The sequence below is a fragment of the Microtus oregoni genome, unplaced genomic scaffold (assembly GCF_018167655.1).
Source record: "Microtus oregoni isolate MIOR12 unplaced genomic scaffold, Mior012 000019F_ref0000042, whole genome shotgun sequence".
NCBI lineage: Eukaryota > Metazoa > Chordata > Mammalia > Rodentia > Cricetidae > Microtus > Microtus oregoni.
In genome coordinates, this window is record NW_024543078.1 from 11563755 (window position 1) to 11577597 (window position 13843).

The 13843-nt window shown below is 52.1% G+C and overlaps 1 protein-coding gene across 1 annotated transcript in view; it reads left to right on the plus strand.

Annotated features, from left to right (window-relative positions):
* Positions 1–684: 684 nt before the first annotated feature.
* Vav1 (vav guanine nucleotide exchange factor 1) overlaps positions 685–13843 on the plus strand; it is a 45482-nt gene continuing 32323 nt past the window's right edge. The window contains exon 1 of the mRNA XM_041669123.1: positions 685–956. Coding sequence (XP_041525057.1) covers positions 753–956 — 204 coding nt within the window. The 5' untranslated portion in view covers positions 685–752. The remainder of the gene's footprint in view (positions 957–13843) is intronic.

A 13843-nucleotide genomic window follows, 5' to 3' on the forward strand; every position in this document is an offset into this window, starting at 1 on the left:
TCTCTGTCTCACTCTGCAGCTCTCACAAGCTTTCCGTCCCTTCGCCCTTGATCCTTGGGTTGGCAGTGGTATAGATGCTCTCTCTGGAGCTGAGCACTTACTAGTCAAGAAGTAGCATCAGCGAGCGATGTAGTCAGTCATTAACTTATATCAGCCGGTGGGCACAGTGGAAGCCGTCTGAGGCAGGATGGAGGTCTGCGTGGCTGGGGCACAGGGAGTGAAGGACACAGAGGACACAGAGGCTGGAAGGGGTGGGGGCAGGGTAGCAGGGCCTTGTGGGGTGCAGAGAGGACTTGGGTTTTGATCCTGTGGAAGAAGGCAGTTAGAGCCATAAGGGGCTATGGGCAAAGGAGGAGTGCCCTTTGGAGAAGGTGCCCTTGGGGGCTGCAGCGGGGACAGACTGTGAGAGACCGGGGTCTTACACAGGGGACCTGGAGGAGCTAGAGTAGGTGACAGCTTAAGTGCCAATAGGCGAGATGAGGCAGTGGCTGATTAGTCCTGCAGGTGCCCAGGTCCACTCAGTGTGGGTGGAGAAAGGGGAGGTCACACCAGTGCGTGGAAGGCGTGGGGGCGGAACTGCAGGTGCTCCCCTCCGCCCCACAGCTCCTCCCCACCCCCAGCCCCAGGGCGACAGTTACAGTCACAGAAGAGGAAGTGGTGTTGTAGTTGTCCCCACTGGGGCAGGCAGCGGCAGCGGTGGTGGAGGCGCGAGGGTGCACGGGGCCTCCCCGAGGGGGAGGCAGGCAGCCACCATGGAGCTTTGGCGACAGTGCACCCACTGGCTGATCCAGTGTCGGGTGCTGCCTCCCAGCCACCGAGTGACCTGGGAGGGGGCCCAGGTGTGTGAGCTGGCACAGGCTCTGCGAGATGGTGTGCTCTTGTGTCAACTGCTTAACAATCTGCTTCCCCAAGCCATCAACCTGCGGGAGGTCAACCTGCGGCCCCAGATGTCCCAGGTGAGCCTGCTGGGTGATGCCAGGGCAGGGCTGGGTTGGAGGGGAGCACTTTATTAGGTCTGGGTCTGGCTAAGTGGAGGTGCTGAGCAGAACAGGGCCCTGCGTGGGTTTACAGACTCTAGGTCGGCTTGCATCTGTGTTGACTAACAAGGGGGAAATCCCTCCAACTATAGGCTAACTGTTGAGACCCACATAGAGGGGCCCTGGGGTACCCGGGAGCCTTGTGGATAGCCAAAAGTGTGCATGAGGTTGGAGCCACCAGACTCAGGCATTGAAGAGAGAGGTCGTCAGTTGCTTCTCCCCGACCTGTGGCTCCTCCTCTTCCGTCTCTTCTGATCTCCCCCCCCCTTCCTCCTCACATCTTCCTTCACCTCCATTTCCTGCCAGGGCTCTGGGCTGTGTTTCATGGGGGGGGGGGCTGCATTTTTATCCCCTGTGGCTTCCTAGCTCTGCCCATCCTACAAAGGGCCCGCTAAATGCAGGGCCCAGGCCTGGGTTCCCAAAAAAGGTCCCTGGCGACCCTGAGACCTTTTCTGCCCTCCCCACCCTTCAAGGGGAGGCATGCTCAGAAGTGCCCTGGCGAGTTTAGGAAATGTATTCAAATCCTTATTTGAATGTGGCTGGGGTGACGGCGAAACGTGACTGGTGGCTTTGTGCTCTTTTCCCTGCTTTCCCAAGGATGCTGGGTTTGGGTGGGGGGCTGAGAGCATTACAAAAGGAAGATATAGGTTCAGGTCAGAGGGGTACATAGCCTTATCATGGGAGCAGAGGAACACTCACTGTACCCAAGGGAACATGGCTTTGCCCTAGGGTCTGAAGGACACAGCCCTGATGTAGGGACATCTACCATCTTGCCCTCAGTCTCTAAGGCCAGCACATCCAGTTCCTCCAAGTCCCAGGAGGCTGCCGCTGGAATGATGAGCTGCGGTTGGCTGGGACTGGTCTCTTTCCTCTTGTGAGGGGTCCCATGTGGTTGAAGAAGGAAATCGCTTTGAGAAATGAACTGCTGGGGTCTCTAGAATGTCCCCTGGGGTTGTCGGTAGTGAAGCAGTGGCCCCTGGAGCCATCACAAGTTCCCTGAAGGGAGCAGGAAGCACAGCACCCACTCACTGCCCTCCATGGACATCCCTCTGGCTGGCTACAGGCCATCAGAGATTTGACTATATTTGCTTGAACTCCAGTAGCTTTAAGGGCTTGAGGAAGTAGCCATGGGACATGTAGGGCCCCAGCTCTGGCAGGACTCGGGGTGCCCTGTGATGTGGCAATCGCAGCTGTTGGGAAAACAGTTGAGTTAAGGATGAACTTTCACCCCTGAGCATCATAGCTAAGGCTGATTTTCTGAAGGGCCAGTGTGAATGGTGTTAATCCCCAGAGGACCGGCTATGTTCCCGCAATAGTCCTAATATGTACCAGACAATGCTGGGAACTTGGCTCTAGCCCCCAAAGAGTTCTTAAACACAAGGAGACAGAAAAAGATAGTCTCGGGCCTGTGTGTTCTAGGGATGTGGGCAGGACACTGCCTGAGAGAATTAGGACTTATATAAGAGGGATATTTAGGCTGGGTTTTGAAGAGTCAGTATGAGTTTACCCATTGCTCTGTTGTATGAAGCCCCAGGCTGGGCTGGGGTTCACCCTGACCCTCCCTATCTGTCTTCTCAGCGGTTTCTAGCCTTGCTTTTCTCTGCCTTCCTTAGAAATTCTGTGTCTGGTGGAGATGTGTGTGAGAACCAATGGGCTATGCTCAATATGCCAGAGGGAAGTACCCAGAGAGGCTGCCTTTGGGTCTCTGGGACACTGTTTAACAGAATGAAGCCAGGGACAGAGTGACCCATGGGATGTGGAAGGCAGAAGGAAAATGAGAAGGAGTGGCTGATAGAAACAGCAGAAAGCAAGGTGTGGAGGTTGGAATAAAAAGACTACTCAGTTCCTCCATTTCTTCATCACTCTCCTTTGTCCAGCAAGAAGGGAAGAAATAATATATACACCATCTATCCATCTACCAACCCACCCATCCACCCATCATCCACCCATCCATCCACCCATCTATCCACCCATCCACCCATCATCCATGCACCCATCCATCCATGCACCCATCCATCCATGCACCCATCCATCCATCCACCCATCCATCCATCCACCCATCCATCCATCTATCCATCCATCATCCATCCATTATCCATCCATCCACACATCCATCCGTCCATCCATCCACCCATCCATCCACCCATCCATCCATCCATCCACCCATCCATCCACCATCCATCATCCACCCATCCATCATCCACCCATCCATCCATCCACCCATCCATCCATCCATCATCCATCCATTACCCATCCATCCATCCACCCATCCATCCATCCATCCATCATCCACCCATCCATCCATCCATCCATCCACCCACCCATCCACCCATCCATCCATCCATCCATCCACCCATCCATCCATCCATCCATCCATCATCCACCCATCCATCCATCCATCCATCCACCCATCCATCCTTCCACCAGTTCATTCATTCACCTGTTCTCCTATCCATTCACCCATCCACTTACCCACCCACCCTCCACCTATACATCAAGCAGGTACTGTGCAGGGCAGGCCCCTCCCTTGGCGCTGGAGACTATGGAAGTGGGACACATATGCTCATGTTCTAACACACCTATTCTGAAGGAGGGAAATGAATCAAAGAGAAAACACGGACAGGTGTACATTTTAAGTGGCTAATACTTTGAAGAAAGTTATGCTTGGAAAGCTATTCTGGGCGGCACTTTTGAGTAGAGAGTCTGGAGAATCTCCATAGAGCAGAAGCCTGGGGGCAGGGAAAGATGAACCCTGTGGATATGGGGATGGGGACCCCAGCAGGGGATGCTGTCTGTGCTCAGGGTGGTGGCTGTCCCAGCGTTGCTGGTGGAGGTCAGATTGGAGCATTTTCAGACTGGCTGGTGCCCATGTGGCCTAAGACCCACAGAAAGGATGACAATGTCTTGTTTAGAAACAGAGGCCCAGATATCACAAGCGTTCACTCCTCTGTGGGAGTGTGTAATCCTTCCACGCAGATCTTTGAGGTTGGAGGCCTGAAGAGAAAGAGGTGGTTTGGGGAAAGATCCTTCATGGCGTGAAGCTCGTTAGACTGCAGGAGAATCAGGAGTTGGGGTAGAAGGCATTGAGAAGCCCTCAGTCCTAGCAAACCATTCAGATGGTGTGTACCCATGTACACTGGCAGAGCCCTTGGGCGGCATACCTGAACTGGAAGTAAAAGATAACAGGGTGATTGGCTTGGACTTAGTGGCTTGGGTACAGCATTTGCTGTGCAAATGCGAGGGTCTGCAGGCACATTGAAAAGCCAGGCATGACTGTGGGCACTTTCCTGTGAGCCCAGTGCTGTGGGCTGGCTGGCTACCGGCCTAGCTCCAATAGCGACTCCAATAGAGACTGACCCAATCAGGTGGGTAGTGATAGCGCAGCCATCTGCCCTCTGATGCATGCACAGGTGTACATGCGCACACACAGCTGAAAGCGGACCGTGGAAACACACGTGCACAGTGTAGCACGGAGAGAGTGCGGTGCTGTCTTTTGTGTGGCAGTCAGGGTCCGGAGGTCAGTGAGCACAGCAGGACCTTCCAGGCGTTTGTGTGATTGAAATAGTGTAATGATGCGTGGGAACAAAACGTAACTCCCAGATTTCAGTGCAGCTCAATGGAGAACCGCAGTGTGGGGCCCTGACATTGGTGGTCTGAGTTCCATTTCCAGCCGCTGGATTTTGGGGAAGTGTTTTATTTACTCTCCTATTGCCAGGATCAAACACCATCACCAAGGCAGACTATGGAAGAATTGATTTGGGTTTACGGTTCAGAGGGATAAGAGTCCACACGATCGAGGAGGGAGTCATGTTGCAGGAAAAGGGGCCTCCTGCCTCCTACAGCAAGCAGGAAGCAGAGAGAGCCATCCCTGGTGAGATACTTTCTCTAACGGGACCAGACCTCTTAAACCTTGCCAGACAATGCCGTCAGTTGAGGAGCACGTGTTCAGATGTCACAGACAGGAAAGGAGGGCTGTCCAGGCGCAGAGTCTCAGGGTACAGATGATATGGCAGGGAAGGCCTGGTGGCAGGGAAGGCACTGCTGGTCACAAGCCATCTACAGTCAGAGGCAGAGACACGGTCTGGTGTTTGCATTCTCCCAGCCCAGGGGATGTTGCAACTGCCCCAACCTAGACAACCCCCCACAGACAGGCACAGAGGTAAAGTGAGCTCTCATAGGTGTGTTTGGAGGCTTGACTCCTACCTAACCCTGTATCCAGACAAGTTGATGACATTAAACATTACAGGAAGTTACTGAAAATCTCCATGACTCAGTTCCCTATTTCTGTTTCTCTTTCTCAGCTGCAAGGGAACTTAGGACTTCCTGAGCTAGACCAGTGCTCCACCCCTGACCACGCCCCCAGCTCATCACTGGGGGATTCTGTATGGGGCTCCACCCATGACCACGCCCCCAGCTCCTCACTGGGGGACTCTAGGTGGGCTTCACCCTGACCACGCCCCCAGTTCCTCACCGGTTGTTGATTTCATCTCAAGGTCAAATGTCAAGTTTGGGTGCTGTGGTGACTGTCACAAGCATTGTGTTTGGGTCACAGACCCTAGTTTTGGTTCCTCAGACACCTGGTTCCGTCTTCCTTCCACCTTCCTCAGACAGTCTGCTCCAGCCACAGGCCTGTTAGCCTTTCCTCTAAGGCATCAGGCAATGCGTCTCGCCTCAGGTGTTCGGTGCAGAGTGTTTCCTGTCTGGAACACTGTCCGTGCTACTATCCACCTGGCTTCCCCCTCACCTCCTTCAAGCCTTTGCTTAAACGTCTTTCAACAAGGCTTCCAACACGTCACTAAAATCCCACCTTTCCTGGCACTGTGCAGCCCACTGTCATTTTCCTTGTGTCTGTGCCCTTGTGTGTATGCCCATCCGTGTGCAGTCTGGTACGTATGTCTGTGGGGGCACAGTGTCTTCCCCAAGTGCTCTTCTTCCTTCTGCCTTCAAAGATCTCTTTTAAAGGTTTTCAGTTGTGAGTAAGTCTCTGCGGGAACATGCGCATTCCTATGCAGGAGCTGTAAAGCCTGAGGCACTGCATCCCCGCCCCCCCCAGCTGGAGTTCCTGGCAGCTGACTTGGGTCCTCTAAAGAAACATGCTTTTAGCCATTTTGCCATCTCTCCAGCGCCGCCATCATTTTTGAGACTGGCCTGTGATGGCTGGGATCCTCCCGTCTCTATCGTCCAGTGCTGGGACTACAGGCATCCCCACCACACCCAGCTCTCACGCTGGTGCTTTGGATTTGAACTCATATCTTCATGCTTGCACCACGAATGCTTTACCCAGAGTCATTGCCCTAACCCCACCCCCTAGTTTTCTCCTGTAGTGCTGCCCACCATCTTCTGATAAGCCATATGTAGTCCCTTGGTACACAAGAGACTAGCTTTTTTCATGGAGTCCAAAATCAACCTGTGATTTAATCTCCTGCAGAAAATGCTGTGCCATTTTGATAGAAGCTGCTTGTGCCCTCCTTTGGCGTTGGCACCGTCTATAGGTGCCTGTCCTGAGCTGTTAGAAGGCACATGCCATGGAACCAGCCACTCTATTGTTTAGGGAGTGGTGATGAGAGCAACCATTCTGTGAGCTGAGTATAGCACAATTTATTAAAAATAAAAAAAAAACCAAACCCTGTGTTTATAAAAAATAGAGTCTCATGTATCCTGGGTTGCTCTCAAATTCACTGTGTAGCCAAGGATGTTTTAATTTTTATTCTATTTTATTTTGTTTTATTTTATATTGTTTTGGTTTTCTTTTCTTTTTTTCTGAAGCATTGTCAGTAGAATTGCTTTGGCTTTCAAGACAGGGTTTTTCTGTGTAATAGCTCTGGCTGTCCTGAAGCTCCCTTTGTAGATTAAGCTGGCCTTGAACTCAGAGAGATCATTCTGCCTCTGTCTCTTTAGTTCTGGGATTAAAGGCATGTGCTGCCATGCCTGCCTTTTTTTTTTTTTAATTAAAAATAAGATGGGAAGCAACCAAAGAAAGGTGACTTCTTTTGGCCTACACACATGCACGGGTGCACACCCCCCCCCCACATGCATGGATGCACTTACACACATGCATGTGTGCACACAATACACTCATGTGCACACATGCACGTGCTCGTACTGTACACATGCATGCCTACATGCACACTGACACACTACACACCACCCCCACGGATTAAATTTGATTTAAAAAGAAAGCGGAAGAAAGGAAGAAGGCAGGAAGGAAGTAGCTGCTGTCTGCTCAGCTCTCTCCTAAAAGAGCGAGGGTTCTACAGGAACAAGGGTGGGGATGGGGCAATGAGGGGGAATGAAGCTGCCATTAGTGAGCTTGCGAAGCACTCTGTTTGTTCATACTTCCCAAACCGGAGGGGAATCTGTACAGCTATGCAAATCAACCATTTGTAGGGTCAAAGGGGCTGCAGAACCGCTCCTGGCTGGGAAGAGCATGTAGCAGGCTCCTGCTGGGCCAGACAGCCCTCCACTGACGCTAACAAACATTCTCGAGTGCATTCCAGGTCTGGGTGCCGAGTAGCAGCTGGAAGAAAAAGATGAATGCATCAGTGCCCTCAAGAGGGTGACACTGTGCTAAGAAAGAGTTAAAAACATCTGAGGGCCAGTGAGATGGCTCAGTGGGTAAAGGCACTTGCCGCCAAACCTGACCACCTCAGTTTGATCCCTGAGTCCCATATGACCTCCATGCACGCAAATGACATGTACAATGAATGAATGATTCTTTTCGTCCCCCATATCTGACTGTGCTGTGTCTGTGAGCTTAACCAGCCATGGCTCAGAGACATCCACATTTTAAGAGTGTGGCTGGGGAGACCTAGTATCCAAGTTTGAATTCCCAGCACCCAGGAAGAAAGCTAGACCTTGTGTCCACCTCTTAACTCAGCACTGAGGAGACGAAGACAGTGATCTTGTGGTTCACTGCTCAGCAACCTAACAGAGTCCATGAGGTTCAGCCAATGAGAGACTCTGTCTCAAAAAAAAAAAAAAAGGTGAACTGGGCCTGAGGAAGGACTTGCAAGCTTGGCCTCTGGCCTCTGCATGTACAGCCAACTGGATGGAAGAATGGGATGAGCATCCTGCCTGTGTTCGTCACCATGACTGTCTGGCTTGCAGTCCCCTCAGCTCTCTCCACAGCTGAGATAAGTCACGACAGGAGGGTGCACAGGTTCGATGCGGAGAAGGGTCGAGAAGGAATGGGGGCCCCTGTGTGCTTTCATGCCTGGGGAGACATGGTCCTGGAGACAGCCCACGTGCATGTACAGAGGACCAGTGGTAGCTGCCCTTTTAAAAACAGGGGTGTGGGGGCTAGCAGGAGGCTCAGGGTGTGAAGTGCTTGCCACGCAACCGCGAGGACCTGAGTGGACTAGGCGTGACGGGGTGTGTCTGCAATCCTCGTATTGGGAAGGTTGAGATAATAGGATTGCTGGGGTTCTCTGACCAACCGGAACAGCCTAGTGGGCCAGCTCCAGGTTGAGAAAGAGACTGTCCCCCCAAAATAAGGTGGGGGATGAAGAGATGGCTCAAGAGTTGAGAGCACTGACTGCTCTTGCAGAGGACCCAAGTTCAGTTCCCAGCACCCACATCAGGGAGCTCACAACCACTTGTACCTCCAACTTCAGGGCATACAGCACCCTGTTCGGCCTTTTCTGGCGCCTGCAGTCACGTGGACGTATCCACACACAACCCTTCACTGGGGAAACCTAGGCAGGGGCTCCGCTCCTGACCATGCCACCAGCCCCTCGCTGGAGGATTCTAGGCGGGTGTTCTACCACCAGCCTTTCATTGGGGGATTCTCCAGCCCCTAGACGTTTTTATGTTTTGAGCAGAGTTCGTCAGGAGTACAGGCTGCACCACGGCGTGTGTCTTGCTGGAGAAGTTGGACGATTCTTTAAAGTTGATGCGCTTATGCGGTTGAAGGTCATGCTGTTGAGCGTTCTAACCTCAGCGTCCATCCCCTTCTGTCTTGCTGTGGTTGCTGGCCGAGCCCTGCCTTCCCCCCCACTACCCCAATGCTGTACACTTGCCCGGTCTTGTAACTTAATGCCTCAGCTGACTGTACTTCCGACCACACACTCACCAGGGTTGTCACCAACCCGTATCCGGATTGCTTTTGTGAGAGCCCCTCCTGTTGCAAGCGCTGTGGCATCAGGGCCTATTTTCCTTGTCCACTACTGGGTCTCTGTGCTGGGTAAACAGTAAACAATGTATGCTTGCTGAGTCAACTAACGACTGCGTTTTGCGGGTTGGGCTTTGTGTTAGTTCTCAGTTCTAGAGCAGAGAGGAGGTTCTCTCCTTTCTCTCTTACTCATCTCTCTCCTCTCTTTTCCTCCTTCCCTTTCTCTGTTCTCCCAATCCCTTCATCTTCACTTGTCTCCTCCTCTTTCCATTCCCTTCCCTTTGTTGTGTGACACTCTTCCGGGGGAGACACGAACACATGTCCCCATACCCCAGCCAGGGAGCTGACAATAGGAAAAAGCAAGGATACCACCAAAGTCCATCTTGGTGAACTGTGAATGTTCCTGGGGCTGCTTACAGGAATGCGAGTGAGGGGGTCACTCACAGGAGCAGAAATGACTCAGAGACAGTTGCCTCACTGAGGCCCGGCATGGACGGTGCTTGCTGGAAACCTGGAGGGCACCGCACAGCCCACAAGCAGGGCAGTCTCTTTCAGTTGCCCTGTCCTGTCTGAACTTCTGCGCAGTTCAGCCTTATGCAGTCCTTATAGCTTGGCCTTGGGAAGGGAGGGACTTAGAGAATCTTGTCTGTTTTAGGAACTTCCTGTTGTTTATTCCTGAGCTTAACGTGTTTCTCTGGAGGATGGAGTGTATCACCTCCTCTTAGGGCATCCTGTGTCTTAATGAGCTTCCTTTCAACGTGGAAGGTTTCATCTTAGAGGAAATTGCTACACAAACACCCTCTTCTCTCCTCCTTTCCCCTCTCTCCCCTCTTCCCTCCCTTCTCTCCTATCTTTCTCTCCTCTCCCATCTTCCTATCTCCTCCTCTGTCCTTCCCTCCCCCCCCTTTGCCTTGTTTCCACCCATTTTTGACACAGGGTCTCTATGTGTAACCCTGGCCAATCTCGAACTATGTAGCCCAAGCTTATCTCACTTAAAGCCACCCCTCTGCCTCAGTTTCATGAGGTTGAGATTACAGGTATATGCCACCATACTGCGATTTTATTCCTGGTTTCAGTTGGGGAACTCAAATAATGAAGATTAATATGACCTGCCCAAGGCCCCCTGCTTACCTACGTTAACCAAACACTCCCTCTGGGTGGAGACTAAGGGCTTGCTGGGGTATGCGGGGGGGGGGGGGGGGGGCGAAGACGAGAGGCAGCCTCACTCTTTAGTCCGTGTTGAGGGTGCACCACCAGCCCCTCCACTTCAAAGCTCTGGACAGGATACACAGCGTGGCCACCCTCTCAGGCAGCCATGTGGCTGTCTCAGTGATCCAGACAGAGCCTGGAAGATGCCATCCAGCTACCCTTTTCTATCTTCCCCAGCTGGGCTTGGTAAGGCATTTCCTGTTTCCCGTGGTCTCCCTGGGTTGGGGTTGTGGGTGTGGAAAGCATAGAAGACAGAATTTGTGTTTAGCCTGGGTGGCTTTTCCCAGCCCCCAGAAGAGGCCCCTAGCCCCCACTGCTACTTCCTTGAACAGAATTATCTCTATTTTGGGCAGAGGCACCGGAGAGCCAACTTCCGACTTGACAATGCCTGGTTGCTGATTTGCCTAAGGCCTTGTTGCCCCCACTCCCCCAACCACCATGGCTCTCTTTCATCCTGAAGAAAGAGGGAAGCTGAGGGGTTGTCCCACAAGACAGGGAAGAGCCTTCCACATGCCTCCTGCAGTGAGCGAGCGACTGGCTTCTTGGCCTCCTCTCACCTTCTCACATGGGAAGTTCTTCTCGTGGCCTAACCACAGTCACTGGTGCCTTCTGAAGGAACCCTGCTCTCTCACTAGCCACTCTGAAGCCCTGGAAGGGGCGATGAATCATACCCACTTTGGAGGGGTCATGTGACTGGAGGGAAGGCAGTCTCAGAGCTCAGCTGATCCTCTGAGGTTAGGAGGGGGTTTCCTGTTTTAGGCCAGCCAGACACCTCTCACCCCTGGTGGCCTGCTGGCTGTCTGGGGTTAGCCCCAGGGCCCACAGGACTTCTGGTGTGTATAACTTCTGTGCTCCTCTGGCCTCTTGGATGTCCCTGTGAGGGCTTGGCTTTCATGCCCTATCGTGTCCTCCACACTGGTCACAGGTGTGACTCTGGGCACATGACGTCCCTTGGCGGGACGCAGCTTCATTCAGCAATTTTCATCTTTGGTGCGTGTGCCTGTGTTTGTACATATTTGTGCATGTGTTTGTGTTTCCATGTACCCGTGAAGGTGTGTGTGGAGGCTGGAGGACAGCCATGATGTCTTCCTGAGTCAGTCTTCATGGTGTACTTTAAAAAAAAAGAAAGATTTAACCCTATTATCACTATTATTTTTTTAATATATGCATTTGTGTGCCCGTGTGTGAGTGTGCGTCTTCATGAGTGTTCATGGGTGCAGATGCCTGAGAAGGCCAGAAGAGGGTGTCAGATCCTCCAGAGCCGGAGTCATTAGTGGTTGTGATATGGGCTAGGAACCAAACTTGGGTCCTCGGAAGACAGTCTCAGCTGTGGAACCTTTCCCCAGCTGCCCTCTCCCCCCATTCTATTCAGCACAGACACTCTTATCAACTCAGCAAGGCTGGGAGCCTCCTGTCTCCACCTGCCCAGTGCTGGGATTACTAGAGTCTCAGCGCATTCTGGGTTTTGGGCATCGGACCCAGATCCTTGCTTTACCAACTGAGCCAACTCCCAGATTTCCTTCAGTGACTTGGAAATGAAGATGTCGTCTTTGACGGTTTGATATGTGCACACAAGTAGATGTGATCTGTCTCTTAGATCCTTCTTTTTCAACCAGTCCTGCTTATACTTTGAAATCTTTTGTTTTTAGTGGCCCAGGGAGTTGTGTCAGTGTTTCTGACAGGAGTTGGGGGTGAGGGCCACATCCCCACCAGCTGAAGAAAATTCCTCTCTCTTCCTCAGAAGCCATTAGCTCCCCAGGGAGGTAGGGTAGGGTCCTCAGGAGACCCTCCCCCTCCTTTAACATAACTTCTCTTGAGCCCCACCCCCAGTCCCAGGTCTTTAAATAGTTTTCCAAATCTAAGAGTGAGTCCTTGAGTGACTCCGTGGATTGAACACTTCTCCGGCATGCATGGGAGTCTTGGGTACCACTCACAGCACTACGAAAACCTAACCTGGGGGTGCACTCCCTTATCCCCAGCATGCCAAGAGGTGGAGGCAAGATGATTAGGACCACATCCTCATCCTTGGCTATACAGTGAATTTGCGGCCATCCTGGGCTACATGAGAACCTGTCTCACAAACAGGAAGAAGGGCTCACGGAGGAAAGCAGTTACCAAGGAAGTGTGCAGGCTGGAGCCTGCTTCCTAGAACCCAGTGGAAAGTCAAAAGGATGTGAGGCAGCCCTGGGGTGAGATGGGAGGTGGAAACAGGGGAGACCCTGGAGGCTCGCAGACACGGAACAACAGAGAAACCCTGGCTCAAGCACGGTATACGTCAAGCAGCAACACTGAGGTTGTCTTCCAACTTCCAGACATGCATACCTGAACCAACACACACGCATGCAAGCAAATACATGCACACATGCAAATTCTAAACAAAGGAGATTTTAGACTTCGCTAGGCAAAGAACAACTGGGTTTTGCTTCACTAGTTACTCAGTAGGTTTGCAGTGAGTTAATGACCCACATCCATTCCTGCTGTCATTTTACACTGATGCCACACGGGCCAGGAGCTGGGGAGCAACGGTTGCTGAGGCCTGAACTCTGCCCTCATGACAAATGGTGCATTTTACTGAGATTCCACCATCAGGGCAGACCAGTGTGGCATGATGTGACCAATACCATGTGTCCATTAGTAGAGACAGTAGGCTGATGGTGGCAGAGCTGTGCACACCAATCATGGTGATGTTTGTGATGATGATGATAGAAATGGTGACAGTGTTGGTGATAGCAAACAACGGTGGTAATGATGATGGTGATGGTGGCGCTGGTATTGATGGTGATGGTGGTGGTGATGATGATGGTGATGATGGCGCTGGTTTTGATGGTGATGGTGGTGGTGATGGCCATGGATGATGCTGATGATAGTGATAGTGAAGATGGTAATGATGATGGTGATGGTGGTGGTGATGGTGGTGGTGGTTATGGTGCTGGTTTTGATGGTGATGGTGGTGGTGATGGCCATGGATGATGCTGATGATAGTGATAGTGATGATGGTAATGATGATGGTGATGGTGGTGGTGGTTATGGTGCTGGTTTTGATGCTGCTGATGGTGGTGGTGATTATAGTGCTGGTTTTGATGGTGATGATGATGGTGATTATGGTGCTGGTTTTGATGGTGATGGTGGTGGTGATGGCTATGGCTGATGCTGATGATAATGATTGGTAATGGTGATGGTGGTGATGATGGTAATGATGATGGTGATGGTGGTGGTGATGATGGTGGTGATGTTCCTGACTGTGATGACAATGACAATAATTTCCTGATGCTGCGGGCTCACCCTCGGTCAAGCTCTTCGCCTGGTCTATCACCGAGTCACAAGATGCCGTAGACATAGCTCTCACCTGCACACGCCTCATCTCCACTTACCTGCTTATCTGTGTGCGGCAATTACTTCCACAGCTTGATAGTACGGTTCTCGTAGGCTCTTTGGGTCAGGAGTTCTGAAGTGGCTCTGCTGGGCAGTTCACCCTTGAGGTTTCTTG